Source organism: Lissotriton helveticus, chromosome 1_2, assembly GCF_964261635.1.
Source record: "Lissotriton helveticus chromosome 1_2, aLisHel1.1, whole genome shotgun sequence".
NCBI classification, from domain to species: Eukaryota; Metazoa; Chordata; class Amphibia; order Caudata; family Salamandridae; genus Lissotriton; species Lissotriton helveticus.
The window spans coordinates 231,584,148-231,604,103 of NC_136058.1; the positions used below are offsets into that span (position 1 = coordinate 231,584,148).

The window sequence follows — 19,956 nt, forward strand, 5'->3', positions numbered from 1 at the left end:
CTAGGTGAGGACAGGCCACGCCCCCGGTACCACCTCTCCCTCACCAAGATAGACATACCCTCTACCATGCCCCTAAACCTCGGCAGACCACCATTCTCTTTTCCCCCCGAAGATTTACCTGTACATCCTCATTCCGCTGCTCGTTGATCAGCATGGCAATGGGGTAAAGTGTCTCCGTCAGCACCAGCCATCCTGAGCCCGAGAGAAAAGCAGACCACTTCCGGCCGCAAAGAAGAAGGTGCGGGAAGGTGCGGGGTCTCCGGGAGGAAGCGGCAGCTGGAGCAGGGGCGGGGAACTTTACCCGAAGGTATCAGAGGGCTTCACAAAACCCGAAGCGTGAACAAGTAACGCTTTAAATGTTCATTCCGTTACAGTACACCTTTAAAGCCCATTGAATTTCTGGAACATTCACTCATAATATGCTTGCACGGTTCAAACCTATCGGTGTTATGTACATTTCTTTATATTTATACAGAACACGTAGATTGAACAGAGTCCTGCGATTAAAATGACCTTTCCGCTCTTAATGGATGCGTTTGTATTTGACGGTTTCCGTGCTGGACAGAACATCTACGTAAAGCCCCTGGCGGTACCAGGGCTTTGAAACGAGCTGCGCTGTAAGCACCCCTGTCCAGGTCTTGGCTGCTACCCGTGTCAGTGAAGCAGCGCCGCTCGCCGCTCGCCGCTCCCTGCTCCGCTTCAATCGGTTCATTCCTTTCCTACGGCGGTTGCTGCGGCTCGCAGCAGCTCACCATCACCCGGTAAAACCGCGAGGATCCGCTTGTCTCACGCCGGGGCTCTCCTTAATGCTCTGCCTACTACATCGGATAGAGTCCGCCCCCATCCCCTAGGTAAGTTCACTCACTTTGAATGAATGACTCGCTCGCGCTGTCACCGGGACTCCTTCCCGGCGTCAGATTAGGACAAAGGCAGCATGTACCACACATGAATGTGTTCGGTTGGGCGGTCCTCGGGCTCGGACGGACCTGTGATGGCCAAACAGGAGAATGCATTGCCTTCTTTGCGGTGCTGCTTTTACCATGGGGTGCTCCGGTGCATGCCTCTACACCACTGTTAGTGTAAGCTCAGCTTCAAGCATGTCACGTGTTTCCAGAGGTGGCTTTAAGGCGCGATGGAGCAGCAGCAAATGTTCGAAGAACCATTAGCCTGTATTATCAGTTAGCACGACCACGCCATGAACACGACCACGTTTCTCAGAGGCGAGGCAAGAATGACTCGGAGAAACACACGTCATTTTTGGGATTGAGGGGTGTGTTTTTCGTTCTCTCCTCTTCACATTGGCTGGAATGTAAAATTCCAGCCAATGGGAAGAGAAGAGAAAGAAAAGAGAAAGAATGTAAAAAACACACCCCTCAATCCCAAAAAGACGGGTCTTGAACGGAGTGACGCCCCTCTCCTCCAATGGCTGGCCTCCGTTTAGGAAGCCAGCCAATGGCGAAGAGGGGTGGGTTCAAGCCCCACTCTCTGACTCTGACTCTCGAAACCTAAAAAACCAAGCACAATGGCGTGTAGGGTGTGGCTATTTATAGCTGAAGCAAGAGTGTGATTCCTACGTTTGTCATGTATTAATCTCAAGCATGACTTTGATTTCCCTGGCAATAGTGTTCATATTAGAAAACCAAACAAGCATTGCCAAAAACAAATATTAAACCAAACAACCATTTCTAAGAATACATGTTGGAACGTGATTAGTAATAACAGAAACACATCCTAAATCACAGAAATATGATTAAAATAGACCCCAGAAGGATGTTGGCAAATGACACAGGTATGGTGGGAGTTCTGTACATGAGAATTCCTAACAGTAGTAGTAGTAGTAGGAAGAAGAGAATGAAAAGTAGGCAAATAAGCGTCAAGACGTGAACCCCTAGGAAGGGTAGGTCTAAAGTGGCCAGGATCAGAAGGTCAATGAGTGTGAGACTCAGGAGAATCCTAAACCAGGATGTCAAGAACTAGATGAACTAGGGTCACCCACAACATAAGACCTAGGAGGACCAGTGGCAGAGAGACAAGGAATAACAAACTGAATAAGCTAATTGCTAGTAGAATCATGATAGATGGGGCCACGGTCCTCTGGACAAGAACAGAACATGGTAGAATAGGCAAACCAGGAGGACTAGTAGGAGTTGGATAGGGTAGGCAGTCTTGCCCAGTACCACACATCAGGGGTGAGACTGACACATTTTAGTGTGGTGGTCTACATCACTGTGCTAAACTAAATCAGTCACCCATTATTGGCACCTTAACAACACTTATGCGCTATGAGGCCGAAGCTGTGAGTTAGTGACTGTCCAGAGGAGCTGCATAAACAGCAACACATGAGATTCGTGCACACTACTGCAGAAGAGATTCGTACTGCCTCAGAACTCTGCGTTTTAAGAGTTAATTAATTTGGCAGATTGTACATAATTATTTAAGTAGGCTGCAGCCTGCAACTGCTACTCTCATACCGGGCCTGCATGTCGTGGGCTGGGCTCAGCCTACAGTAATTGATTAGCTGAGACCTCTGTGCGGATGCTTCAGAGGTGGTACCATGTGGCCTGAGTGTTACATTCTCAATTCGTCTTTCTTTACATGAATCCCCCACCCAGAGGTGCAGTGTCACTGCCTGTTAAAACAAAATGAATAATATTGCCAACGGAAAAGTGTTTTATATGAGAGGTTGTTTACAGATCACTTCATAATTAGATGGAGTTATTTCGGGAGCCAGTGTTCCATAGATGGTAGTGTTTTTTATTTTTAAATCATGCCTACAATTTACATTAAAAAATCAGTTGCCATCCTTTGCTCTAGTTTGTAAAAGAGTGTTTAGATTCTTGCCTGGGAGTGAGAAGGACTGGACCTTTTCTCTATGTCCTTGCACCCAGGTTCTCCAAGGCCTTGCTGACTAGCCTCCTGTTTTTGAAGTCTCAGGACCATTACATTTTTCCTTCTACTCTGCTTAGGCTGCTGGACTCTGCCAACTGTGAGTCCTGCCCTGCCAAGGTTTGTCAATCCAGGCCTGTGCCTTTAAGGAGGGTTCTGCAGCTGCTTTCCTGCAAATCTCAATACAGTATTGACTTTGCGCCAATCAGAACCAAGTCAGTTGCCTGTGAAGATGATGCAGAGCCGATAGGATGATATCCCCGTGCAGCTCGACAGCGATGCCGGTCTCGACTTTTCAGTTTGACACCAACACAGCGCCGATCTGAACACATCTCTGTGAGGTTTGGCGACGATACATCGCCACTTCGAGGACAACCCTTTGCAGCTTCATTACGACGCAGCACCATGGGTTCGATAACAAGCAGGACCCGACTGCGAGGTTCAACCATAATGCATTGATCCAACTGCCTGAATCAGAACACACAAATTGAGTCTTTGACGCCGCGCTAGCTCGATACAACGTACTTTTTCAGCAAGCCCTGCATGAGTCCTGTAGCCAGCCTGCCCTCCATTGCGATTGGCCTGAAACTTTGGATTTACCCTGGTTCAGTGTGATCTAAAGTAACCCCTAATTACCGATAAACACACAAAGAGGGTTGAGGCAAGGGCCCACACCTGTCACTTCAAATGGCTATCTAGTTTGATGATGGTGCTTGAAAACCAGAAAGTGTACCCCTCTACACTTCCTATTGGGGTAATTCCCCAAAAAGAAAGCACAAAAAAATGGGAATAAGCACACATAAAGGCAAAGTATTGTTTAGAGTTCAAATTATATCAATTGTCCATGATGACTTGAAGAAAAATGCCAGGTCCAGATTTCTCTATATAATCAAAATTGTTTTATTTATTGAAAAATCATTAAAATCCAATGTTCACACATTCAATTGAGCCATTTAGCCAACACGTTTCATCTCAGGAGAGACTTCTTCAGGGCTAAAGGAAATCATATATAGTCAAAATTTAAGACAATGCAAATGTACATATAAATAACAGACATTGTTTCATTATTAAAGTCACTTAGAAATGTTGGTGAGCTGGTCCTAATTACTATTAACTTTTAAGCACTATATTGCAATTTAGTCTTTAAAAATCCATAGCTTGAGTTCTACCTAATGGATGTTTGTTGTTTTGGTCTTGTTTTACTCTGATAAATATTCTCTATTTTCCTAACCTGGTGTGTAGTTGTTTGTGGTGTTTTCACTCTGTTACTGTAATTAAAGTGTGCACAAATACTTTATGCCTTGTCTATTAAGTTAAGCCTGACTGCTCTGTGCCTGCTCCGAGAGGGTGAGCACAGGTCAATTTCACAGGTTAATTTAGGTTGTGTATCTGAATATGAATTTGAGGCAGATGGGCATCTGTTTTTCCCATCTACAGTGCCCACCGCCAAAGTGAGGTTGCCAGCATCTCTCAGGTACACGTGGTTTGTTTGTGCACAAGTGTAGCCAGATGCCTGCTGGTTAGTGAGTGTCACCGAATTGCCCGGCTTGTTTTGATGCGGCAGCAAGCAGGAGGTTTTAATGCCAAATTCCTGCCATCCCATGCCCCCAGGAATTGCTGTTGAAGCCCAGGTGAGAGCCCCACCCACTGGAATTAAAATAAGGACAAGTAGTTTTCTCCGGACCTCCTCGACACGTGCTGGCCTGTTGCGTGTGTGTGTGTAGGGTGCTGGGGAGATGTGTCTGGTCACTGTGAGAGAAGGCTCTGAACGTGGACAGTGGTGCCAAGCCATAAGCTCTCACCCTGACTACTACAGCAGATGCAATGCAGTACTACAGAAAAGAGCATCATCTTCCACTGTGCCAGCCTGCCCTCTCTGGATAGACAACTGACTCCTGTGCCAACATTACAGCGACTGTCTGAGCAGTTGTCTGTGATGAGTTTGATTCCAAAGACTGCAGCAGCAAACTGAGACAGCAGGTATTTTCCCCAGCACTGACAGGGACTCTGCGTTGGTTAAACCTCTGGAGAGAGATCAGAGTTCTGTCTAGTGCAGTTGTGAGTTGACTCACCATAAAGTAGCGCAGAGGGTTAATATGCCTGCTGCAAAGAATGTGTGCGTTCATTTCACAGAACTGTATTTTATGTGGATAGCTTAGTGGGTTACTGCTTTGTCACGGACATCCTTTTTAGGTTGAGGACTCCGTCGCACTGCTGTAAGCAGTGGGGGCGGAGCTACGAAGAATTAATGTTTTTTACTAAGGGGGCTTGAACCTGCCCCTCTTCTCCAATGGCTGGCTTCCTAAACGGAGGCCAGCCATTGGAGGAGAGGGGCATCACTCGGTTCAAACCCCGTCTTTTTCGGATTCAGGGGCGTTTTTTTAAGCTTCTTTCTATTTACTTTCTCTCCTCTTCCCATTGGCTGAAATTTTACCTTCCAGCCAATGGGAAGAGGAGAGAAAGTAAACCACGCCCCCGAATCTGAAAAAGACTATGCTTTCTCCGAGGCATTTCTGCCTCGCCTCGGAGAAAGCATGTTGCTTGTTTTCTCTTTCTCCTCTGTATTATCACAGGGAGGAGAGACCCCGCCACACACGCCATCTATCTTTGTGGGGAGGGATGTTTGGAGCGCACCAAACGTGAGCATCGTGTGGGAAACGTGATCACACCAAGTTTCGCCTCCCTGGGAAAGGATCTGGGATAGATTATACCTTGAAGTCTCAGCAAACGCTTTAGTGGAAGAAATGAAATTTCCACCTCACCCCTCCCACCTCGTCGCTCTCTCTGCTCCTCCATCCCCCTGACTCGCCCTCCCCCTCCCTCCCCCCTTCTCCTGCACTCCCCTCCCCAGCCATCAAGTCCCTGGAATCATTATCCTCGTCTCTCCAGCCTGAAAGTTACTGGGGATTTTTTGTGTAGCATCCTGCGTGTCATAGTTCCCCTGCTGCCGCCACGAGACGCCTCTGTGCGCACTTCTACACAGAATTAAGTTGGCGTAGATGCCCGGGCAACAGAAAGTGCCAGCGGCGAAGCAACCAACATCCGCGAGGCTGGAGTGCACGTAGCGCCTTGAAGTGCAGTGCGGGATGACTTTTTAGCTAAGGGTAATTATTTTTTTTTTGAGTGGTACCCATGTTTGTAAAAAATGCTGGTAAAATGGGAGTGATGTGCAAAAGTTAACTGCCTTATCATAATATTCACAAATTGCGCCTTAGTAATACATGCCTGGCCCTGTTCGGGGTATACGGTGCCTTTCTGCGCGGTGGGGGTCTACGCCGTGAGCAGTGGTGCATGTGCTCCCCCCCTCTAAGCAACAGGGATGAGCTCGTGGACAAGAGTTAATAAAGATCCTTCAACTCCTCCTTGCTCTGCCTTTCACCACTGTGGACAGTGACCAGGCAGGCTTGCACTCACATCGAGCACGAGGGAGTGAACACACGGAAGGGGTGCGGGTTTTTTATGTGCGTTGCATGTTGTATGTGTGCTTTGATTGTTGTGTGTCTCCCTTCCGTGGCTGGGCACGCGGAGGTGAAAGGAGGGCCGTGCGTGTGAAGAGCGTGTGCGTGTGTTTACCACACTAACCGGAGATGGCCGTCTCTCTGAGAGTGCACAGAGCTCACTGCTCCTGTGTCCACCGTGACTATATAGGCGGGGCAGGACCCAAGCGGAGGTGGGGCCACCAGCGTGAGTGTATGACCACTGCTGGGAAGGAGGGGGCTGTGTGTCTGATGATGCTTGTGTGAAAGCGTGTGTGTGTGTGTGTGTGTATGAGCGTGTCTGCACACAGTCGGCAGCTGGCGTCTCTCTGAGGATATACACAGCTACCCGTGGTAGTGTTCACCTTTGAGCACATGGGGTGGGGCAGGACCCAAGCGGAGGTGGGGGCACCAGCATGGGTATATGGGATGCAGCGCCAGAATTTTATTTATTTATTTTTTATTTAGATATCTTATAAAGCGCCTGAATCCCCCCATATGGGGTATCTCCGCGCTAAGGACTGTAGAAGCATGAGATCATAGCATTAGAACAGGAAAGTCTTCAGATGCTTTCTAAAGCTGAGGTAGTTGTGGGTAAGGCGAAAGTGTCTCAGGTAGCTGATTCCACATTTTGGGCGCCAGGTGAGAGAAAGCTTTTCCTCCCCACTTGGTTTTCTTGAAGCGGGGGATGACCAGGAGGCCTTTGCCTTCCGAACGGAGCCTGCGTGAGGGGATATATGTGATCAATTTGTTGGATAGATATGTTGGGCCAAGCTGATGAAGGCCCTTGAAAACTATGCAACAGAGTTTAAAGTGAATACGTTTGCGAATAGGGAGCCAATGGAGTTTGTGTAGGAGAGGGAGGGAAGGGGTACGACGGGGGGCATTGGTAACCAAGCGGGCTGCTGTATTCTGTACCACCTGTAGGGTCTGTAGGGCAGAATCTTTGGCAGAAAGAAGGAGGGCGTTGCTGAAGTCCAAACGACTGAGTACTAGAGCATGTATAAGAGTCTTACGGGTAGAAAGTGGGAGAAAATGGAAAACTTTCTGCAAAAGACTAAGAGCTTGGAAGCAAGATCGTTTGGTGGCTGCTATGTGCTCATCCATGTTTAGCTTATTGTCTACCAGTACCCCTAAGTTCTTTACCACTGATTTGGGGGTGGGAGCTGTCCTTAGTTCTTGCGGCCACCAACTCGGGGACCAACTGGTGACTGCCTCCGTGAATAGCATGATTTCCGTTTTGCTAGCATTAAGCTGCAGGAAATTCGGACTCATCCACGCAGTAATCTTGAGCATGCCTTCAGAGAAATTTTCTTGAATATTGGGCGCATCAATATCATAGGCCAGGAGCAGCTGTGTATCGTCTGCGTAGGAGACCGGGATAAACCCGATCTTCCTAAGCAGAGCGGCCAAAGGAGCAATGTAAATATTAAAAAGGGTAGGGCTAAGACATGAGCCTTGTGGGACTCCTTTGATAACAGAGGTGGTCTTGGCTTTGAACGGGCCCAAATTGACAGTTTGGGTTCGATCCTTAAGGAAATCTGTCAGCCACTCCAAGGCCGTGTCCTGAATACCTATGGTGCGAAATCTCTCTAGTAGGATCTGATGTGAAATGGTATCAAAGACGGCGGATAGGTCGAGCAGTATATGAATAACTGCTCGACCCCCATCCGCCTGCATTCTAATATCATCTAAGACGTTAACCAAGGCAGATTCCGTACTGTGGCGGGGGCGGAAGCCTGACTGGGTGTGATCTAAGCAGTTAGAGATCTTAACAAAAGATGAGAGATGTTTATTAATATGTTTTTCCAGCAGCTTGCTGTATAATGGGAGCAAGGAGATGGGCAGATAGTTCGTAATAACATCTGGTGGAAGTTTGGAATTTTTCCTGATAGGCATGACTTGTGCATCTTTCCATTCTTTCGGAAGTTTACCCTCAGCGATCGATCTGTTAAAAACAACCTCAAGGGGACCTGCCAGTTCCGTTGCAAGAGTTTTTACAATTTTCACCGGAATTAGGTCTTTAGGGGATCCTGACTTGGCCGATTTAAGAAGGATTTCGGTTTCTTCTAAAGTGAGAGGGGGGAACGCTCTTAGGGAAGGCTGGGTAAAAGAGTAGGGACTAATGAGTGGAATATCTATATCTAGCTCTCGAGAACTAGGGGAAGAGAATTTGGAGTAAATCTCCTCAATCTTCTCAGTCAAATGATTGGCGATGTTATCACAGAGTAATTGGGACGGTTCGTCCTCAGGACTACAGGCTTTTGGATTAACAAGAGAGTTGAGAATCTGAAAAAGCATTTTAGAGGTATTATCAGCCTGCTCCAGTTGCAATGCTATATTCTTTTTACGGGTGTTTCTAAGGTTCTTATGGTATATTCCCAGCATCTCTTTAAAATTGTCCCTATCTGGTTGTGCTTTGGAGCGGCGCCAGATACGCTCCAGTACCTTGCATCTACTTTTCTCTATCTTTAGTTCCTGTGAGTACCAGGGGGCCTGAGGGCAACGTGCCAAGGTGGTAGCCTTTTTTATAGGTATTGTGGCATCTAGAGTGAGGTTAATGGCATCATGAAGGGATTTGAGGTGCTCCTCGACTGAACTGTTGGAAGACTGTGGGGGGGGCATGAAATGCTTCTGAAAAGGACCGAGGCGAGAGTTTATGCTATTGTCTAAAGCTACGTGTACCTGGCTTTTTCTTGGGTACGTTCGCGCTGGGTCCCACTAGATCAAAAGTGATCATATGATGGTCCAACCAGGTTAGAGGGAGCGTTTGTTTGTAGATTAAATCCATGGAGTTGGAGAGCACTTGGTCTAAAGTGTGACCTGCACAGTGTGAGGGTGCGTTATTTTTCTTGATCAGGCCGAGAGGGGAGATTTCTCTAAGGAAGTGCAAAGTCTCTGGGTCTAGAAGGTTTTCACTATGAATATTAAAATCTCCCAACAGAATGAATCTATTAGTGGAGATGACATGAGGAGCAATCAGCTCTAAAAGAAGTGAAATCGAGTCAGCAATAGGACCTGGTGGGCGATAAACAAGTGCGTCTTTCCAGCTAAGTTGCGAATGGAGATCTATTCTAAATATAATCACTTCTAAGTTGATGCTCAGGTGTTGATCTAACACAGTTGTTTTTATGGGATCCTTGTAAACAATGGCGGTGCCTCCCCCTGCTTTCCTGGGTCTGTATAATTTTAGGATCCGATATCCGTCAGGCAGAGCTGTTGTAATAGCTGGAGCGGAGGTGGTCTTTAGCCATGTTTCTGTAAGAAACCCGAGATCCGGGTTCGAAGAGGAAAGAAAGTCCCATATATGAGTCCCGTGTTTGGGAAGAGAGCGAATGTTGGCTAAAAAGGCTTTCCAGTTGTAATCCGCCTAGATCGCTTTGATGAAGAGTGCTGATATTTACGGGGAGACTGTGGAACCTACAATTCCGACAAGAAATGGGACCTTCCAGGCATGATGGAAACTGTTCTTTACATCGTTGGATAGCGGAGTCCTGGCTATCCGGGTGAATAACAAGATTTAATAACTCCTGCCTGGAATAACAAGTCTTCCCATTAGCCTCGGAGGTAGGGGCCTTACCTTGGGCAGAACTGGCATAATGACTGGCACCTGGCAGCGGTCTGGCGCGGACAGGCGCAGACGGGCTTGCCTTTGGCGCGCCCGCTGCGCGGTCGAGTGATTGCTGTCATTCATACCCAATGTGGGCGTGGTTTAGAAAGCAACTAGTCCGCACCCAAAAATTCTTCCAATATGTCCGCTTATCCCCAGTACGTCCCACGGAAGCACCTAATCGTCTGCGGGGACCAGGGTTCGAGCGCGGTAAGGAGGCAGTGGGAACAGTGCCAATGAGCAAATTTGAAACAGTGCAAATAAGCAGAAACATTTTTTTTTTAAATACACAATCTTTGCTGTCTTTCCCGGCTTCCGCCTCAGGAAAGTGTACTATGCTTCTAGTGTCAACCAGCACGAGTGGGGAAGCGCGGCTTATATAGCAGCTAGGGCGGGGTTTAGAAAGCAACTAGTCCGCACCCAAAAATTCTTCCAATATGTCCGCTTACCCCCAGTACGTCCCACGGCAGCACCTAATCGTCTGAGGGGACCAGGGTTCGAGCGCGGTAAGGAGGCAGTGGGAACAGTGCCAATGAGCAAATTTGAAACAGTGCAAATAAGCAGAAACATTTTTTTTTTAAATACACAATCTTTGCTGTCTTTCCCGGCTTCCGCCTCAGGAAAGTGTACTATGCTTCTAGTGTCAACCAGCGCGAGTGGGGAAGCGCGGCTTATATAGCAGCTAGGGCGGGGTTTAGAAAGCAACTAGTCCGCACCCAAAAATTCTTCCAATATGTCCGCTTACCCCCAGTACGTCCCACGGCAGCACCTAATCGTCTGAGGGGACCAGGGTTCGAGCGCGGTAAGGAGGCGGTGGGAACAGAGTGCCAATGAGCAAATTTGAAACAGTGCAAATAAGCAGTTAAAAATTAAAAAAAAATACACAATCTTTGCTGTCTTTCCCGGCTTCCGCCTCAGGAAAGTGAACTATGCTTCTAGTGTCAATAGAGGGGGGCTGTGCACAAAGGCAACAGTGGGAGAACATTGGCGTGGGAGCGAGGGACCCCCCTCCTTGCTGCACATAGTGCATCCGCGATCAATAACTCGTGTATGGGCCTCATGTGCTGTGGGGCAGGCCGAGCCCCCTCCCCAACATACACATACACAGCAGTAAACAACTCCCAGCCAGCTGCGGCCGTCACACACAACACACACAGCGTATCTCCGCCTGCTGGAGCCGGCATGCAAATTGCGCCTTAGTGATACATGCCTGGCCCTGTTCGGGGTATACGAACGCCTAAAGAATGAATGACTGAATGCAAGTGTTCAATGAACTGTTTTATGAAGCACATGCTCTTCTGAGTGGCTTCTATTAGTTTTTGAAACAGGGACAAGCGAAGGCGGACCCCCGCGTTGCAACGCAGGAGTCGTGCCGAGAGCTCGGGCTCTACGCCAGGCCCTCTTGGCCTCCCACTCATTCTCTTTCTCCCTTCATTCTTCCTTGCCGTCTCTCCCTCCCCGTGCCTCTCCCTTAACACCTTTCTCGCTACTTCTGCCCCTGGCTTCTTTGCTATCCTCTATCTCATGCACGGGCTCACAGCTGTTATTATTCACACAGCTCTGATGATGGACCTCAGGCACGGGGCTGACGCAGTTATTATTCACACAGCTCTGATGATGCACCTCAGGCACGGGGCTGACGCAGTTATTATTCACACAGCTCTGATGATGCACCTCAGGCACGGGGCTGCCTGCAGTTATTCACACAGCTCTGATGATGCACTTCAGGCACGGGGCTGACACAGTTATTATTCACACAGCTCTGATGATGCACCTCAGGCACGGCCTGACGCAGTTATTATTCACACAGCTCTGATGATGCACCTCAGACACGGGTGCACAGCTTTTATTATTCACACAGCTCTGATGATACACCCCAGGCACGGGCTCACAGCTGTTATTATTCACACAGCTCTGATGATGCACCTCAGGCACGGGCTGACGCAGTTATTATTCACACAGCTCTGATGATGCACCTCAGGCACGGGCTGACGCAGTTATTATTCACACAGCTCTGATGATGCACCTCAGGCACGGGCTGACGCAGTTATTATTCACACAGCTCTGATGATGCACCTCAGACACGGGCTCACAGCTGTTATTATTCACACAGCTCTGATGATACACCTCAGGCACGGGCTCACAGCTGTTATTATTCACACAGCTCTGATGATGCACCTCAGGCACGGGCTGACGCAGTTATTATTCACACAGCTCTGATGATGCACCTCAGGCACGGGCTGACGCAGTTATTATTCACACAGCTCTGATGATGCACCTCAGACACGGGCTTACAGCTGTTATTATTCACACAGCTCTGATGATGTGGTGTGGGCAGAGTGTTGAGGGCAGAGTGTTGAGGGCAGAGTGTAGAGGGCAGAGTGTAGAAAGCAGAGTGTTGAGGGCAGAGGGCAGAGTGTAGAGGGCAGAGTGTAGAGGGCAGAGAGTAGAGGGCAGAGGGCAGAGTGTAGAGGGCAGAGTGTGGAGGGCAGAGGGAAGAGTGTTGAGGGCAGAGGGCAGAGTGTTGAGGGCAGAGTGTTGAGGGCAGAGGGCAGAGTGTTGAGGGCAGAGGGCAGAGTGTAGAGGGCAGAGTGTAGAGGGCAGAGGGCAGAGTGTAGAGGACAGAGTGTAGAGGGCAGAGTGTAGAGGGCAGAGGGCAGAGTGTTGAGGGCAGAGGGCAGAGTGTTGAGGGCAGAGGGCAGAGTGTAGAGGGCAAAGGACAGAGTGTAGAGGGCAGAGTGTAGAGGGCAGAGTGTGGAGGGCAGAGTGTGAGTGTAGAGGGCAGAGTGTTGAGGGCAGAGGGCAGAGTGTTAAGGGCAGAGGGCAGAGTGTTGAGGGCAGAGGGCAGAGTGTTGAGGGCAGAGGGCAGAGTGTTGAGGGCAGAGTGTTGAAGGCAGAGGGCAGAGTGTTGAGGGCAGAGTGTTGAGGGCAGAGGGCAGAGTGTTGAGGGCAGAGTGTAGAGGGCAGAGGGCAGAGTGTAGAGTGTTGAGGGCAGAGTGTTGAGGGCAGAGTGAAGAGTGTTGAGGGCAGAGGGCAGAGTGTTGAGGGCAGAGGGCAGAGTGTTGAGGGCAAAAGGAAGGGTGTTGAGGGCAGAGTGTTGAGGGTAGAGTGTAGAGGGCGGAGGGCAGAGTGTAGAGGGCAGAGTGTAGAGGGCAGAGTGTTGAGGGCAGAGTGTAGAGGGCAGAGTGTAGAGGGCAGAGTGTAGAGGGCAGAGTGCAGAGTGTAGAGGGCAGAGTGTAGAGTGTTGAGGGCAGAGTGCAGAGTGTAGAGGGCAGAGGGCAGAGTGTAGAGGGCAGAGTGTAGAGTGTAGAGGGCAGAGTGTAGAGTGTTGAGGGCAGAGGGCAGAGTGCAGAGTGTTGAGGGCAGAGTGTTGAGGGCAGAGGGCAGAGTGTTGAGGGCAGTAAGTGCGTCGGTTTGTGAACATATATATTTTGAATATTTTACAGTATCCGGTTTCTACCAAATTTGTCATTTTAGGTTTCACCTGTATAGCGCTTGCACTGTGCTTGAGAAAACGATTGTGTTTAATATAAGCCTACAAGGTACTTATATCCTGCCTCACTCTCTCACTATAGAATACTCACTCTTTCCCTTTTTACTACTCGCTCTCTAATACTCTTTACTAATAACTCTCTCCTACTCACTATCAACTACTCACTCTACTACTTACTCTGTGTGTGGGTGCTAATGCAATAGGTCTCGCATATGCAAACGATTAAGCTATTGGCAATTTAAATGACAATACCATTTATTTATGATTTAAAAAAAAAAAAAAGGGGCAATGCCAATAGCTCTACCTTTAATAATGCCGAGACCATTGCATTGTAAATGCTTGTTTTACTTCTGGTTCAGCTATACTTGGTGCTGAGCTGGGTTGGGGTGCTGTGCTAAGAAATACCATGGGTTTAAAAGCAGTAGAGGGTGGCATCTACTGGTGGGGGGCAGCGGACAGATGCGCAAAATTAAAAAGACTTACCGAACTATGTCCTCTGCTCCGGAGCTCTTCTTTCGCTGATGCCCACAGGAACTGGATGCTGGAACTCCCTTAACCAATCCCGGCACTGCTCTCATGCTGTGAGAGCAGTACCCTCATTGGAAGGAGCAGCCTCACTCAGCGCTCTACAATGCCGTGGAGGCCTGCACTTATCCTAACACAGCTGGCTTAAGACAGCTGGTTTAGAGGTTTCAAATTGCACGTCTGGCTGGCCGTCACAAGACAGCCGGCCAAAGGGACATGCACACTTTGAAAAGTGCATAGCCAGCCCACCCTCCTCCCTGCTGCTATCACTCAGCAGCGGCCCTGCCCCTGTCCTGACTCTCTATTCAGGACAGCGGATGAAAAATAAAATGGTAGTAAATTAACATTTCATTTTTCATCTCGGATGCTTTGGAGGGCAATTTACGTGGGGTGACGCTCCTCTGCTCCAACGGAGGAGCAGCCCCTGTTTAAAAGCAGCTGACGTGCTGCAGGGTTACTTGTGTGTCCAACAGTTTTCAGGCAACAATAACAATGTCATAGTTAACTGATTAATGCTCCTGCTGGAGAAAATCGAGTTTTGTCTAGTGGCAGTTTTGGCACACCATAAATTAGTACACAGGGTTAAAATGTCTGCTGGGGCTTTGCAGAAGTTTCAAGGTTTTTTTAGGGGTCTTTGTTGCTTATATTGCTATAATTTCTCTTATGTGTTTGTTTCCATGGACTTCATTGCTTGATTTTGCTTGCGTGAAAGTGTCACACATTAGGTGGTGGAATCTGCCCCTTAAGTACACAGAAACCATGAAAATGTCACACATTAACAGTGTAAAAACCTTAGCAGCTACGGGGTCCCACCTTACATTCTGCAACCTCCCCACCCCCTTTTAAACATTTTGCGCTGCACTACTGAGTCTGATATCACCCCAGGGTGAGCGTGGGTGATTAAAACCTCCCAAAAATACACACACAACCTTACTCTTGCCAGGTAACCCACCACTGTGATCTCATGTAGGGTTCCATTCTCTGTCCTGGCCTTAGGCAGCAAGGATTTAAAGCACAGCGCATTTTCAGTACCGAAAACACAGCCCATGTAATTGGATGCTGCACCTGGGAGTTCAGGCCGGTATAAGCCATCTCATATATCACATTCTGCCCTGCAGGTGCGCCTTTTTTCAGACAAGAATTAAAATGGCACTTACTTTAGATTGTGATGAAGGGATCAAATGGAAACAAGGCCTGCTTATTTTCATAGTTAAACAGGTTTTCATTAGAATTTTACACTGCACATAAATAATTCGCCTTTAGTTTAGCCCTTCTGAACAAATAGAACGTCCGACCAGGGAACGGAAGAAACCGTGATCCATTTAGGAAATCTCACTTCTTCTCAAACTGGAGTTTGAGACTGCAGTGGTTAAACCGGCATAATTACCGGCTGGCCTGACCTGACGTGTTTTAAAATAAAATGTACGCTCCTAATTCTAAAAAAAAAAAAGCATTGGCACGTGGGTGTTCTGTCTCCCCATGCATGTCTTATAGAACACCCAGCCTGTATAAAAATGTGCGACAAGATTTGGGGAATTTCCAATGAAAAACGGAACACAATTATTATTACTGGTGAAGAAACGTGCGATGTTACTGTTATTGTATTTGTTACTAAAATAAAGTCTTGGAACGAACCATTTTTGAAAATTCCAGCAGATGGCGCTGTGTCTGAGCCTGCCGTCTCAATGTGCGTGAGAACTACATGAATGAAAAGCCAACAGAGGTGTGACTCAGGCACAGCCCTCCCTTCGGCCCGCGCTCTCACCCACTAACAAGCAATACGGGAAGAAACCAGGAGGAAGCAGCACGAAAGAGAAAGCTGCAACAGCCACCCCATGGCGTCCGCACTGTACGCCCTCGGGATGTCCCTGGACTTGTGCAGGGTGCTTCAGGCCGCTGCCTTGCTGTGTCTCGCTGGGTTGTTGCTGAAAGTCGTCACGCTCTATCTCCAAAATAGGAAGCTGGCTGCAGGTTTTGCAAGTTTCCCCGGACCCCCCAAACACTGGTTCTTTGGTCACGCCAAGGAGGTAAGAAGGGGGTGTTTCCCAGCGCGTTGACTCGTTCGGTCAGCCGGGCGAGGTGTAGCGAAGCATCGATGGGGCTGCCGCCGTGACTTCTTAAAGCAAACAGCGGCGTGTTTAGATCAAAAGATGTAAATGTGACAAAATTATCGTGACAAATATAATAACGGCTTTAAAATGAAAAAATATACTTTTCAACATTTTAAAATATATTTTCAACATTTATCACTGTCTCCACTAAGTGCATGCGGTTACATTAGTGAATTGAGTGACATTTATTGAAATTAATATATTTTTTTTAAAATGAACCCTGACGACTTTTCCACAATACCCAAAATGTGTCAGTTTGTCATGATCTCTACTTAGTTTTTTTATATTATTATTAAATGTAAAGTAAGATTATTTTATACTAACTACACATAAGTGTTTTTTTTTTAGAGCAGAGGCAGTGTACTGAATTATTTCAATGTGCTTTCGCACTGGAGGGTGTAGGAAAATGATTAATAATGAAGTTAATTGATAGACTGTGGTTCACACTATCTGGCCAAGCGGGGAAGCCAAGATTTGAGTGCAGGATTATACAGTTCGGAGACTTTAGGACCAAATCCTTTTCTTCTTCTTAATGCCCAACGCCAAAGCTTTGTGTTCAGTTATTTAAATCATGTTATTCAGTTAGTGTTGGTCTGCATAGTTCATAGCTGCCAAGGTTTCAGATTGCTATGTGTGACATTTTTCAAATGTCAGTGTAATTATGAGTGACATTTCAATGACAATGAGTGACACTTTCGCCCAATCAAAATCAAGTAATGAAGATGAGGAAAACACATAAATATCAGATGTTACACCCATTTGAGCAACAAGGAACTATAAGATCTTGAAACTGCTGCACAGTTCTAGAAATGGAAGGGCACTAACATAGATCAAGTAACTCAGAGAGATCCTCATAAACAGTTTTGCGATTTGCCTTGTAGAGTGGCGTTCTTTGCTGCAGGGATATTAATCTTCTGCAATAGAACATGCAGAGCGAACTGCCAGTTGACACATTTCCGACCTTTGAACAGATACATTTAATTACAGCAGCCTTATTTTTTTACTTGCTTATAGAAGTCCTGAGCCACAACAATTCTACCTACTGCTGCACCTAGCTGCAGACTGAGGTGTTGTAGTGTAGATGAGATTAAAGTCTGAATGACACGACAGGGCAGTGAGAAGAGATTTGAGAGCAGTTCTGTGTGCCTTTAAAAGACACTGACAGCACCTGCTTTCAGACTCACTAACCCAACTGAACCCGAACTCACAGCAGCACTTGTCCAGGTCAAATAGTGTTGTCCTAATCTAACTGTGCTGCAGGGCGGATGCAATGATTCCTGGGGGCCTGGGCTGGCAATAAATTAAAATCATCCTGCGCCTGTAGGGGCCTAGTCCGTCTCCTCGGTACCTGTTATGTTGGATCATTATTGCCACAATAGTATTATTAACTGTTGACACTCGGAGTGTGTCCAGCCGATCGACTAAAGAGGCACCAGCGGACCCATTCTGGAGCTGGATAATATAGAAAAAACTGCACACGGGTAGTGCCACTGCGCATTTACAATGATTTTCCCGCATTCAGAATGCCCAAAGAAGCCGTGCTGCCGAAAGGTCACTGGAGTGACACTGGGGGTAGCACGTGAATTGCTGTAAACACTCCGCAACAGGGAAGGTGCCATCCTGGATTAATTTATTTTACTGATGCAAGGAACTACAGGCCACAGCCGGGTTGCGTGCACAACGTGGACTGACCTGCTGCTGCCCAGCCACGATATGCAGCACTGCCTGGCTGTCTTAATCCAGGCAGCTCCTCTCTGCTGTCCACTCCATTCGCGCCGACGGACACAGTGACTCCTCAGCCGCCGCCGGGTCCCGCCCCCCCCGGCGCGGCCGCGCTCGCAGTTCTCCTGGTGGCCAGAGCTGACTGTTGCCGGCTCAGCTGAGCTGCCAGGAGGTGGTCAAGGTGCAGCCTGTGTTTAGCGGGGTGCAGGCGGCCACAGCCCACCGTAATCGATTCATGCGGCCCCTGCGGCCGTGGCGGGCGGCCATGGCATGAGAGAGACTGCAGCGTCTCGTGCGCAGTGCAGCGTGCACTCTCTCAATTCCCCCACCGCTTCTGCACTTCTTAGTACCTCCGGACGTGACGGCACTCTCCCCGCCGGCACATCCGGATTTAATCCGGGCCCTCTGGTGCCACGGTCCGTGAACCGTGATTGACAGCTGCAGAATCGACTTAGAGGGCAGCCCGGCCCCCCTGCAGTGTGTGAGGATGAGTCTAGTAGCCGCGCGCTGCGCCCGCGCCGCACCATTTGCCACATTCTTGTTTCCAGGTCAACACAGCTCCTGGCAGAGTGCAGAGAGATACATTGTAGACTAGCGCGCTCTCAGCCACTACAGAGCTGAGAGCTGCAGTCTTTTTAACTGTTTGGGAACTCGGCGGAGCAGCACCTCTCTCAGAACAGCAGAGAGAGCCCGGGCACAGGTGTCAAAATGCGTGACAATGCATTTATTTTTTTTAGATTGTCCTCATACCACCGTAAGCGTCTGCCATCGTAACATTAGACCTCGTTTATCCTAGGCGCCCTGGGTCCATGTTCCTGCATACGCTACGGGCCGCCAGGCCTGCTTCTTTGTACGAGGCTTGGTGTAATCCTTGGACGATCTTAAACCAACCTTAGTGCCTTCCCCAGCACACTAAGGGCGTCCAAACGTTGCCTTCTGTACGGTCAAGCCGTGCCATTGCGAAAGCGGCCCGAAGCCACTTCTCATGAAGTGGAGCAGCTGGATCTTTCCATAATATACATAGTTCCCTACGGGCCAATAGAATCAAATTTAAAAAGAGGCCAGTCTGTGCTTTAGATATGCAATTTTCCAGTGAAGAATTTAAGCCAAAAATGACCAATGCAGGGTCTAACTTAACTTTGTAGCCAAATATACCTGTTAGTGCCAGCTCTACATTCTGCCAATACCCTTTTAATTGGGAACAATCATAAAACATGTGCAGATCGTCTGCCTTGAGCATGCCACATTTAGGGCACCTAGGGGTTGGATCACTAACAAACTTAGCTACTTTATAAGGGGGTATGATAAATCCTATTGATAGTAAAAAAAATGGTTTTTCTTCAAAGAAGCTGATTTTACAAACTTATAGAGGTTAGAGATAGATGGAAGATAAAACTCTGCAACTCTATTTTCTAAAATTGATGCTCTCCAAACCAGATGGGGAGGGGGGAGCTCAATATCTTCTCTATCTAGCAGGCTCCTGTACCATATCCCGACTTCCTTTTTAAGGGGGATGGTGTTTTGGAGCTTAAACTCTATTTCCCAATTTCCGCCAATATTGTTCTTTTCTGCAATGTACCACAAGCGTAGTTGTACAAATTTTAATCGTGAAAAAGAGTCTCCAATCCTTACTTTCAAGACCTCCCAAGGTAAAACCCCATCTACTGAGATTAATTCGGACCATGTACTTATGCCTGCGAGTTCTATTGGCACTGCCAAGCTATCCTTCAAGCAGTCAGGAAGCCCCGGAGAGCCCCAGATTGGGGCGAAATCCAAATAATATTTTATACCCCACCTGGTTTTCAGATTCTGCCATGAGTTAAGTGCCGCCCGAATTACCTTTAGGCGGACCTTCTTGAAGAACCTTATAGCTCCAAATTTGTACAAGAAACCATCACCGCCCCCCTCATGTGTCGCCATTACCTTCAAGATCCTCCCCCAATTATTATCGTTAGGGGGGGACAAAAGACTGCGAATATTTTTGAACTGAAAAGAAAGACAATAACAGAAGATGTCAGGTAGTGCTAGCCCCCCCTTAAGAAGTCTCCTCTTCAGCTTCTTCCAGGATAATCTGGAGTTCTTATTGGCCCATATAAAACTACCTATCTTACTCTGAATTTTCCCAATAAGCTT

At 47.9% G+C, this 19,956-nt stretch overlaps 1 protein-coding gene across 1 annotated transcript in view; it reads left to right on the forward strand.

Moving 5' to 3' along the window:
- Positions 1-15,724: 15,724 nt before the first annotated feature.
- Positions 15,725-19,956, forward strand: part of LOC144799989 (cytochrome P450 4B1-like) — a 216,099-nt gene continuing 211,867 nt past the window's right edge. Inside the window, exon 1 of the mRNA XM_078671646.1 lies at positions 15,725-16,017. Coding sequence (XP_078527772.1) covers positions 15,826-16,017 — 192 coding nt within the window. The 5' untranslated portion in view covers positions 15,725-15,825. The remainder of the gene's footprint in view (positions 16,018-19,956) is intronic.